Raw genomic sequence first — 13,015 nt, forward strand, 5'->3', positions numbered from 1 at the left:
GTTACAAGCTGTTAGTGCATAAATAAGATCCCTAAAGTTGCAAAGTAATTATGTCCCCACTGAATGCCACAAATGCCTCATTTGTAATGTGTTTATTGTTTTGGTGTAATAGCGCAGGGATGCGGTATCGCAGTATGATAAGGGATGTAACGTTCCATCAGATGCTTGCGATATTCAGCCAAATCACAATGTACTGGATAGCTGGCCAATCAGAGCAAACCTCGCTTTTTCAGAATGATGAGCTTTGTAAAAATCGACCCGTTTCAGGAGAAACAATGATGTACAGTATTTGGGAAATAATGTTTTTTTTGGTTGTTTTATTTGTTTTTTTACTTAAACCACATAAACACATTGCATTACACCAGATACACGAACATATTTTTTGTTACTACAAATGCTTTTACACTACTGCGCAAACGTTATGCGTCCAAACCGTTTTTAAAAGTTCTTATGCTCACCAAAGCTGCATCTGTTTGATCCAAAATACAGTAAAAACAGCAACACTGTAAAATATTCTTAAAACGGTTTTCTATATTGTCTAAATCCAATAAACTATGTGTACTGATAAAAGGCTAGAAGATATACAATGCATGTCATTACACAGTCTGGTTCTCGGGTCCTTTGTGAAACCCTGATATATGGGAGAGATCAGTGATGTCATCACTCTGCACTAAAGGGGCTCAGGTGGACTTGACTGAAACGAAATGCTGCAGGTGGGTCAGAGCTTCGCTTTTCACTGCCATGTCACCTGCAGCAGTCTCGCCTGACACTAATCAGAGCAGGATCCTGCTGACGGTGCCAATGAAACACTGATGAGAGGATAAATTCCCATCAGCCGCTTTAAAAGCAAGTCAGGAAGTGGAAGGATTCAGCTCAATCCGGGCCAATAATTCTCTCTGTCTCACACATAAACACACATACGCCCAAGCACTTTTTTCATTGCAGGTCCAGTCTGCAGCAGTGTTTACTCACAAAAGGTCTGAAACATTCAAGTTCACTTTTCAAGTCATTGTTGAAAAAAACGTAATATTTAATAATAATTTTGGGGGTTGAACAAAAATGTCATTATCACTTGCGATCGGTTTAATGGCATCTTTACTGAATAAAAGTATTAATTTTGTTAAAAAAATTAAATAAACTTTTACACAATAGTGCAGTTATCAATATAGTAATTGTTCTTGTTGTGAACAGGTCGTAAGACGAGGCCAAAGAATCCCAGCACTGCCAAACCTTAATGGAGGATGCATTACAGCACAGTCACATTCAATGATTCATAAGAATGAGACAGCAGAACAGAAGATTAATCACTTCTGCATTTTCATTCCAGTAAACACACTACGTGCACAAAAAATAAATCAACTCTCTGTCAAATCCAAAAAAAACACCATTTACCAACATTAATAGTCTTTTACATACAAATTAAGGACAGTTATACTAATAAAGCCTCTCAGGCAAAATGTCCATGTGTGAGGGAAATTGAACCAGTTGGACTCCATAAAGCCTGTTATGGCAGCCGGTCAAGACTTGAAATAGCTCTCTCTGTGGCAGATAACCTCAACACTGAATGCTAGCGGACAATGTGGTCTAGGGTCAAGTGTACATGACACCTACAGCCACTGCGTTGCTGTCTGACAGCAAAACACCAATGAAAGGGAGAAAAAGCAGGAGAACATCTCGCAGACCATCGACGCAGGGGAAGACGAGACAAGAGACGGAGCCTGTGAGGGTGAATTGAGGGTGCATTGGGAATGTAGAGCATGAAGGACGTCCTTACAGAGAGAAAAGAAAAGACCTTTGTTGTTTCCGAGGGGTGGAGGGTGTTGCCAAGAGCACCAGTTTTTGTCTGCAACTCACAGCTTAGAATACAAACATATTTCACCCCTCAAAAACTTGTTATACTTCTCAAAACTAGAACCTCCTGCATGATAATGGTGCATGTCCAATTAATTCAAGCTCATCCTCTGGATGAAGCTCTAAACTGATCCGCATTTCAAAAGGTCTGTATTTAAGTGGTGGTGAAAATGTGTTTTATGTGCACTGCAGCATGGAGATTTTATCCGAAAGTGTTTCCATTATATATTCACAGTAAAGCAGAAAGAGGGAGTAGGAAAAATAGGCAGTGTGTGTGTGTAAAAGAAAGGGCACTTATTAGGCCACAGGAAATCTACACTTCTGCACTCCATCTTTATGTGCACAAGTTCTTTTCAGTGTGTTTTCAAGGTAAATGATCCTTAAGGATTATATGAACCAAAATAAAATTAGAGCTTACAACAGACTTTAGAGAGATTTGAGAGTGCTGGCAAAATTTCAGCCAATTAATGAGATCCTACTTTATTAAAACAGGCCAACACAAACAACTTGCACTGCAGGAAAATAACTGTAAAAAAAATCACAAGGAGACATAAACATAAAAAAAGAGCTAATTATAATAGCATACACAATTCTGTTAAAAAGTTCAGATCATCAAGGGTGCATTAAGTGCAAAAATATTTATATTCTTTTGAACTTTCGAATTTATTAAAGAATCCTAAAAACCCATGTACGGCTGTCTTCACAAAACAACACTGAAATTAGTAAGAATCATCATATTACAATGATTTCTGAAGGATCATGTTGCAGCGAAGACTGAAGTAAAGACTGCTAAATTTAAGCTTTTCCGTCAAAGGAATGAATCCATTTTAAAAAGTATTAAAATAGATCATGTATTTTAAACCACAATAATATTTAATAGTATGTTTTTTTAATAAATAAATGCACATATGGGGAATTTTTCATCGAATTACCTTGGCGAACAATGTGGATCTCATGTTTATCACTGTACCATGGTACTGCCACAGCACTTGAACTTGAAAGGGTTTTATTCTTGTGGGAACAGTAGTTACAACATTCCCATTCAGTCGATACAACACATGACTATGGGACATACGCAGACAGCCTGTTATGAATGCCCATGATGTAACCATCCTCTTCTAATTCCCAGAAACCATTTACTACTACGATACATGGCATGGCTTTACTGTAGCCCCCACTATGCACTGAAAAAATGATTTGATGAGAAAGAGCTTTGGATGAGAGTGGGATCAGTCATTCCTCATCTAATGAATGGCATGATAGGCACATTGTCTGTTTGATCAATCCACGAGAAGAAGTGCTACAGGGCAACAAAAAAAAAAAAACAGCAATTGGAGACCATTCATGTGGCGTGTAGCTGACCACACCTTTCACTTCAGGGCTTCGTAAAGTGACCCTTGACTTGGTAGTTATGGCCTCAAGCTGTGTGGGCTTGAGCAGTCAATAGCCTGAGAAACGGGCCGTTCGTGACACCGTCCTCAGGCTGGAAGTTGAGACATCAGGTCTGCAACCATTGTTGAACAGGCCATCTTTCACTTTAGAGTGAGGAATATTCCTCCATTTTCCTGCTATTGGTTAAACCCAACATGTACTAATGTCACCAAACTAATCCTTCCAGCCTCCACGCAGTTCACCAGTCTCACGATCCAGAAGAAAGCCGTTTCTCCTTCTGTGATAACCGAGGTCTGTGCAACTCGAGATAAGGTGAACCAAGCAACACGCTCAACAAATTACACCCGCTGTGTTTAGATTTAAGCAATAAGCCGCTGATAGTGTGCTGAAAGGTCAACCTAGCATTGGCTAGTTTCAGTATCTTTCTTAAACACTAGGTACTGACATACCAACAGTTTACGATTTCTTAAAATTGGAAAAGCCTGCAAAAAAAAAAAAAAATAGTAGAATACCATTTTGGTAGCCTAATAATAAACAGTTACTAACCCTCATGTAATTCCAAACCTGTAAGACCTTCATTCATTTGGAACACATTAAATTAAAGATATTTTTTATGAAATCTGAGAGCTTTCTGACCCTGTACAGGCAGCAACACAACTACCACATTCACGGCCCATAAAAGTAACAAATACATCACTAAAGCAGTCCATGTGACATCAGTGGTTCAACCTTAATTTTATAAAGCTACGAGTGAAGAAAACAAAAATAAAAACTTTATTCAACAATTCTTGCAGGGTGAGAGAGCTCTCAAAATTCATCAGAAATATCTTAATTTAATGTGCTCCGAAAGATGAACAGAAGTCTTAAGGATTTGCAAAGACAGAGATGAGTTACTAAGCACAGAATTTTCCTTTTGTAGGTGAACAATACCTATAAATAATTGTAAAAAATTTTTCTAAATATTAAAACTGTTGCCTGATCACCAAATTGCAGCCTTGTGAGCATAAGACTTTAATAAAAAGATTTTTCTACTCCAGACTGACCATGTTTTCACTCATTTTATCTGCTGCACATTAAACACACAGACCTGTCCTGAGGAAGCCAGCAGGTTGATGGTGGTCAGGAGCATCCAGCCCCGGCTTGCCTCCTCGCTCTGATTTACCTCCAGAAACTGCACAATGGCTCTGCTGGCCGCCTCTGTGGGAGGAGCACACGCACACAAACAGAATCACTGACGCGTTTAACAGTCTGTGCATGTGGATCAAATCCATTTTCACACGTCAGCTTGTGTGTGACTGGCCTCATCTGGGGAAGGACGCTGAGTCAATTAGAGGTGATGACATGCAGGCAGTTTCGTTTCTCATTTATCCATTGCTGCCCCTTTTTGAGATGCTATATCGTGACACCCCAGTGAATTCACAAAGGATACGATTTACTCAGAAGAATGTTATTTTCTGCTCCAATGAAAATGCAATCATACTGAAATCCATTGTTATTTTAAAAAATACAATAAATCTCACATATAGAATAAATACACTATTATTAACTTTTTTTTACATAAAGTTTTTTTTATTGTGTAAACATTATGAATATAGTTTGAATTCAAAAACAAGTGTTAAAACATAATAGATGGTACCATGGCTCCTCAGATAGATGCTCAATCTGGTGTTTGTGGATCTATGCAGCATATGCTGTCACGGTAGATTACATCACCAAAAATAAACATTACTGTACATCATGTGCCAACACAAGCTGCCAACGCACAGTGTGCCGACAGCAGAGCACCATAAAGCAGGTACAGGATCAACACTAATGTCTACACAAGCTTACTAATAAACAAGATACACCTTCTATAACTTAATTTAAAAATAATAATTGGAAAAAAATGAATGGGCCAATTAAAAGTTAAATAATACATTAAAATGAGATAAAATGTGTGAGACTTGCATTAATCCTTCTGGAATTTAATGTACTGAAAAAAGTAGGCAAAGTTTAGCAAATAAAAGTGTGGTCAAATTTTAATGTTTCCATCAACTTTCTAAAATAACTGATTTTGTAATGTATTTTAATTCATCGTGCTACTATCTTTTTAAAGAGACTTTTTTTTTTTCTCTACAATTAAAATGGATTGGACCAAGTCTGTGTAATACATCTTTGTGTCTGAAGTACCTGTTGATTTATTGGAGGCTCTCCGTCTGATCTCAGTCACCATCAGCCTGGACACTTGAGTGGTGAACTGCAACAGGTCTGAAAACTTCTCATTCATCGTGTTTGGTGGAGCATTTCCAAACACCTGTCACACATACACAAGAACACCATTTATAGAGCTCAATCAACCTTTTTTTCCATGTTGTCCTTTTTCCCCTCTACAAAGATGGGGACCTGTTGAGTTAAAAAGCTGATGTTTAATCAGCTCCCTGGATGTCTGAAGAGCAGTATGTTCAGTTGGTAGCATCACTGATATGACTAAGGCTGGGTAAAAAATACAGATCTCTCAATATTAATCGCTTCTCATTTTCATGGAATGATATTGATTTTTAAAATCCCGAGAATTGATTAGTCTGGCCGTTTATCAGTTAATGGACGGAACGTTAAAGGCCACTTCCTATTTTTTTAAAAACTTCATTAAGTGTAACCTTCTCTTATATTTTTTACAACATTAGTTGAGAGAGATTTTTTTTTTCCTTGAAAAAATTTCGCATTTACCGCACCTGATATATCAAAAATGTAATTGGTAATCAAATCGAATCGCAAGCTTGTGAATGAAAATCAAATCAAATCGTGAAATGTGTGTCAAAACCCGGGCCTAGATAAAACATTCACAAAACTGCCCTTCAGCATCTGGCTCACAGTCAGAAATGTCCAGTTAAATTATACCAACCACAAACTCTAATAAGAGGCACGAGACCATCATGTTCAAATCTAGACTGCCAGGCCTCTTCTTGTTTAAAGAAATCTAAACCTAGAGAGGCATACTGAGGTGTTAATGCTAATATGCAGCGTTTCGCATAGTCTATAGCTCTTCATCAAATATGACAGCATTGTAAATAGAGCGCCTGCTTCATCCCACTTCTACGAGTGCTCTCCAAATGCACACAGGCTGCAGCAGGTCAGCGCTCTTTCATGCACAATGATGAGCTGTAGCTGGGGCCATATGCAGTGTTTGTGTATAATCAATGCTGGATGATTAGCACCATCATGCTCTTCTCCAGCCTGTGAGAGTCACTTGATGTAATAACGACTACTTAGCCTTTGTAAATGAAGCACTTGTATCTGCTGGTTCTCTTCGTCTCATTGTTTAAGTTAACAGTAAGTATAGTGTAAACAATTTGGCTTAAAGATGGGATTTATTTTTACTATATAAAAAAAATTGTGATTTGTCTGTAAAAGAAGACAATGGAATTCACTGGCTATATATATATATATATATATATATATATATATATATATATACATACATACAATATATATATATATAATAGTAGATATATATATATTTATAATAATATATAATAATAATATATAATCTTACTGAGCCCAGACAAGAAATCTGAACTACTGCCACAGCTGAGCCAGTAGGAAAAGAAATCATGCTGTTGATTTCTTGTCACTAATTATCCTCAAACCTCCAACCTCTTAAAAAAACAATAAATTAAAAAAAAAAGAAAGAACAAAGCCACCAGGGGTGTTTTACTGTTAGCGTTGCAATAAAATGTCTATATATTTGTCTATTCTGTGAATGCATTCTGACTGGTGAGGTCATACTGTTGATAAGTCTCTCTACTTTGTCTACCTCTGATTTTTTTTATATATAAATTGCATTACCCTAAAGCACATTACACTATGATGATACTGTCTCTTTATGTAAACAGCCATCGCTCTCACCCGGTTGAAAACAGGCAGCATCATGTAGAGCTTCTCCTCCTGCTCTTTTTGTGTCATGTGGCGCGGTGGGTGGCAGAGTTCGGAGAAGAGACGGCGCAGGTGCATGAGTCCCAGCGCGTTGTCCTGCGGGCTGCACTCCTCCTGCCGCGGCCTCCCCATGATCCTCTTCACCATATTCATTTTCAGAGGCTTCTTGAGGCCGAAGCCAGCCCTGACAGAACAGACAAAAGAGAGGTCTCGTGAAAAGGAGGAAACGAAGGGGAGGGTGTGGAGGAGAAATAACGAGATGTCAGGGAAATTGATTGTCGATTTGTGAAAGTCCACTTCTGATGTGACGCGATATGCTAGCTTCAAATTGCAGATCAAATTCAGCCCGTTTATTTTTTTGCAGCGAACTGCTTCTGTCTGAGACCCTACAGTGAGTATTCTGCTGCAGGTTCAGAAATACTGCAGGACATGCAAGCGAAAAAAGATCCAAGATATTATTTAGGTTCATTTCAAGGACATGGTGATAAAAGCAAACTTAAATATCAATGTATTAAAAAAAAAACACGATTTGTATATAATTGCACATGTTCTTAGGAAAAAAAAAATTATAATTGAGAAGCCATTTTGTTTTTGTAGGCTAATTCCTTTGTTCATTTTTTGCACTTTAAACGGTTCCAGTTGACATAGGAAGATCTGACACAAACTAATGCTTTTTCTTGCTAACTACAAATAACAAACAAAAATAGCAAATGAACATGCAGGAAACAGCCACTAATAGGTGACACTGCTTGCTAAAAGGGCTGGGCAACAGACAATATTATATCATCAAATTCATGATCAAATGTTATGATAATGAGCTTTGGATATTTTTATCTACATGGATTAATTTTGCTTTCCATTCATTACTTAAAGCACACCTGAAGTACTTTAACACCACGGCAAAAACCACGATCCTAACAGTATTAAAGGGGTCACAGGAAGTCCCATTTGCCTTGATCTTTTGGCACATATGAGGTTCCTTCGTACCCTAAAACATCCTGCAGCTTAAAAACGTCCCCCTCGTTTTAAACAAAGCATCACTAAAATGGCTTGTTTTGTCATGTTTGACATGACCTGGGCACAGTCCTTTGCAGAAACACTACCTCCAGAGCAAGAAATATACAAATAGTCTTCTTCCCACTATAGGCCCCACCCACTGGTGTTCAGACGCTTATCAGCTTGACAATTGATCACGCTGAATGTGAAAATCACGTGTCAAAAACAAATAGAAATTACAATCACAAACACAGATGTGGGTTTGCTTTCTGACACAGACCAAACACTTGAGTCTGTTGGTAAAAGGACAAATGGATTGAAAATGTTCGTTTTCAAGACTTTGCTTTAAACTAGGGTTGTGCAATGATGATAGTCAGATATATTGATGATACAAGATGTCTTTGTCGATAGTCAAAATGATATTAGGCTCATTCTCCTATTAATGTATAAAATGATTCTTCTTCTTATTATTATTATTATTAGATGACCTATTATTATTGGGCTATTGTTATAGAAATGCCTCACTATTTCATCTCAGCACCACACACACACACAAACAAGGCTTTTCCTCCTCACTGAAAAAGTTTTAAACACAAACTCTAAAACGAAACCCACAGCAAAATTTAACTGGAGGGTGATATTCCTTTTTTTTACAAATCATGTCAAGAATGCTAAAGGGACATATTTTATTTTTATCTTATCTTGTATTTTTTCAGCTACGAATGAACAAGATGACACTGCACTGTCACCAGCGTTTCGTTTTCTTTACAGCACATTAACAAAAAACATTGATTCTTCATCAGCGTTGTAATAAAAAAAAAAAAAAAAAAAAAAAAAAAGAACTAGTGAGTTATCGGTCTAAAATAGGGCTTGTCGTTGGGCACACGGTCCGGAGCGCTGTATGACTTATGTATCCGTCTAATTTAGCTTTATTCCAAAAATATGAATTTATAGGCTTCCTAATAATCTTTTTATCTTTCACATGTTCATTTATGTTAATATCTAGTGTTAAACTGTCATAAGTTAGTGTTCAAAGCTTCGAATATGGTATAGGCTGTTAAGTCAGTGTAAAGGGTAGGGATGAAACGAACCGAAGCCGAACAAAAAGAAACACTAGCTTGAATACCAAACACGGTTTTAAAATGTTTTTCAGCATTGCATGAAATAAAATTGCCAAAATGTGCTTTTTAATCGAGCTGTTGTAATTTTTATTTTCATTATTATTGTCTTCATTTATTTTATTGTACAGAACAACAGTAAATAAAAAAAACATTAATGAAAGCTCATGAAATGCTTGTTCTTTCTCATATGGTAAAAAATATTGCAATAATATGGCCCCGATATATCACCCAGAGCTAAACTAGAGCTAAGCTTGTGCATTTGGTCACATTAATATGAGAGCACCTTCAAACCTGTAAACTGAAGCCAGTGAATTCTTGCTATGTGTCTAACGCAAATTCGCTTCTTTTCGAAGCACGATCCTTAACTTCTTTGACTTTCTTGCATGGGAAAAGTGTTGCTACACTGAATAACCAATGAGTTCTTTACAACAGTGTGAAAATCCCCTAATGTCTTCAAAGTAAAAGTACACGCTAACCTAGTTTCATGCTTCAGACACATCATCAAGACACTCCAGATTAGTTCATTTGTTTTACTAGTCATAGGATAGGCCAAATACATATTCTGCACTTCAGTCCTATATCTGGAATACATCATTTGAACATATACACTAAACCATAGCCATTATTAATAGTATAAAATTTGCAAATAAATGTCAAATCAATATAAAATAATTAACAAACATATAAAACAATATAAAATTATAATAAATGTAAAATATTTCCATACAATTGAACTTACAAACTATATTCTATGTTCTATATATATTTTTTTTACTTTCTATATTTCTTTATTATATAACATGTTCATATATTTCTGTTAGATACATTGAATATGAAAAAGGTATTAAACCTGTTATACTCTATCATGAGAGCACTTTTTACCACTAAACTCAACACCGTGATAAAAGCATTAGCAATTAATTGCAACATGAAAAATTTATACCGGCATATGCCTAGTCAAAAGTCAGGAAAAGCTAAACTTACATATTTGTAGGCTGATGGACCGGTATGTCTCAAAACTATTTACCAATTAATTACTTTCATTGAAATATACTGTTAATAATAATCCTGTAGTTGTCTTTTTGCATTTTTTTTGAAAACTGATATCATTTCATTTCCGGTGAACAAACAGTGTTTCCTGGGGAAACAGTGCGGACAATCGCTTGTCTTCCTATGCCCTTCTTTGTTCCAAACACCGAGATCATGAATCAGATCCAACTGGGTAATGGTTCTAAACTTTGGGGAAAACAAGAAGCTTTAACCAAACCTTTCCATCATCTGCTCAAGCTGGTGAGCACATGGGTAAAGTAGGATACGCATCTGACAAACATTTGCTTGAGCCAGTGCAGTGCTGTTATAAAAATATGAATGTTTCAGCAATGCTCTCAGCAAAAAGCTCAACATCTGTGAGCTGAAGCAGATTCTCAGACAGGAACAGACCGCAGACAGCTACAGCCACTAAGAAAGTGAGCAACGCTCAAAGAAGGGAAACATGAGACAGCCAAAAGCAACAGTGACTGCATCCACCAAACTAAAAATATCTGCATTGTATCTAGGTTCCTAGTATTGGATGTTATTCCAACAATCGAATGGTTATTATTCCGTAGCGTTTGCCGGGTTAAACGGTTATAATAATCCCAAAATGTATATTCACACACACAGACCAGACATGATAAGTTAGACCAGACATGATAAGTTAAAACTTTCTGAAATGCCACATGTACGAAAAATTGCGCATTTTTCCTCACGTGGCCTACAGTCGACTTCTGTTTTGCAACCCGGTCGTTCTTATTTTCCGGCACAGAACCAACTGCGTGTGAAACACCTCAAGTACTATAATTTCTGCTGAGTAAGAAAGTACAACAGTGTTTATACGTCGAGAGCAGCTCCTTCCCCTAGTCATTAAACATTCAGAGCTCATTTACGTGTTTCTCAGATATCAGTCACCGTTCTGATTATTACAAAAGTGAGAATGCTGAGCTCTCAAAACGCCATTAATCATTTCTTCATTCAATAAAACAAACAATTTAGCTGGACATAACAGTAACGCTAAATTTGACACACTGGTTGAAGCAACATAAATATCGAGTCATTATAACAACTTTAATTAGTGTTTGGCAACAATTAATTGCGCTAAATATCTCCCAAATTCTTTTTAATGATAATAAATAATATACGTGTGTGCTGTGTATATTTATTATGGATATGTAAAGACTCACGCGTACAGTATATATATTTTGAAAATATTTAAATGCATTTGCATGTATATAAATATATTAATATTTAAATAACTTGCGCTATTTAACTGATTAAAGGTCTCTAAGATGCTGCTGTATTAAACATAGCACCTGAAGACTAATTTACTCTATTTTGTTCGCTGTCATTTTGCCTTATTTGAAGTGTTTGATTTATCGCAGGTTCCCTTAGGCATTCGAGCAAACGGTCTTCAAAAACGGAGCTTATTAAGGACACGCAAAAATACATAGCTTTAAAATGCATGGAAAGGCAGGCACAGACCCGTTCAGCATGTTAGCTTGTTTAGTGCGCCTAAGAGTAGAGTTATGTCATACTAACAAGGAAATAAGCTTCTAGCCGCAGTTCCAATAATGTCAGTTTGCGACAAGTTTTAACTATGGTTTCAGAATATACTGAATCGTTGAACTATGTTGATGAAGACAGAACTTGCGACCATAGTTGTTCATCAATATTTTTGAGAACTGCACCCCTGGTCGGTAACAACTATGGACAGTGAGGGAGACACCGCCTTAACCAAAATTAAAAACTGTGATTTTATAACCTACACATGATAACAACCAGAGCTATAAAAGCATTACGCCCAATATTAAAATAATGCAGTAGGTCAAATGGAAAGATATTCCATAATTAATTTGAGGTGGACGAAGCTTGGATACTTGAATAAATTAATAGTAATTATTAGCACTTTGATATGTGTGTAACCAAGCAATTTGTGTTAAATTTAAGTGTTAAAAATGTGCTTTAATGGTGTCGGTGGTTGAGATCAGAGTTTCTTTCATTATATATTTTCCGTCTTGTCCCCATGCTTTTGAGTTCACTTGATTTATAATTAACAGGTGCTTGTTTTAAAAATTAAATAACAGTGATAAAAAAAATCTATTCCATCTTTATTTGTCTATTTGTCCTTTCTCAATGAATAATGCTGCCTCGGGACGTGCAGAGACAGATTTGATGTAAATCGGTGGGGAGTAAGGTTGCTGGGACATGAAATCTTCAGTAAAATGTGGCTAAGCCTTCTACGCTTTAAGTCTTTCATAGCATTTCTTAGAGGCCTGCCAGCTCCAATGACTGTCTGAGAAAGCAAAGTAAGCTCCAAAGGACTGTTCGGAGAAGAAGAAGAAGAAAAAAAAAAAAAGCTTCAGCCTCCTCAAAAGCCTTTCAAAGACTCTTGGGAACACTGGGTGACGTAAACACAAAACCCTCACATCTCTCTCACTGTTATGGGTGATGGAAATGCCGAAGTGAGAGTGAACATTTCCCACTGACTGCAGGCAACAAGTCAACAACAAGCAACAGTGTCAGCTGTTCCATTACGAAACGGCTCACTGAATTCCTGAATACACATAAACCTCATTCCTACAATATTTGGTCAACGGCCACTCTCAATTTTCCTTTTCAAATGTGCCGGCAGTTAACACTTTCAAATTTTATTCACATACAAGGTAATGTTTACACAACATCAAAGCAGCAAAGTTTAAATCAGGCAA

General features: G+C 36.8%; 1 protein-coding gene across 6 annotated transcripts in view; it reads right to left on the reverse strand.

Annotated features, from left to right (window-relative positions):
• wdfy3 (WD repeat and FYVE domain containing 3) overlaps positions 1-13,015 on the reverse strand; it is a 62,921-nt gene that overhangs the window by 44,916 nt on the left and 4,990 nt on the right. For all 6 annotated transcript variants that reach the window (XM_043240085.1, XM_043240082.1, XM_043240086.1 and 3 more), the window contains exons 2-4: positions 7,129-7,339; positions 5,413-5,536; positions 4,331-4,440 (exon numbers count right to left, since the gene is read on the reverse strand). In XM_043240085.1, the coding sequence (XP_043096020.1) occupies positions 4,331-4,440; positions 5,413-5,536; positions 7,129-7,308 (414 nt within the window). In that variant the 5' untranslated portion in view covers positions 7,309-7,339. The remainder of the gene's footprint in view (positions 1-4,330; positions 4,441-5,412; positions 5,537-7,128; positions 7,340-13,015) is intronic.

This window comes from Puntigrus tetrazona, chromosome 5, assembly GCF_018831695.1.
Source record: "Puntigrus tetrazona isolate hp1 chromosome 5, ASM1883169v1, whole genome shotgun sequence".
In the NCBI taxonomy this organism is placed as follows: domain Eukaryota; kingdom Metazoa; phylum Chordata; class Actinopteri; order Cypriniformes; family Cyprinidae; genus Puntigrus; species Puntigrus tetrazona.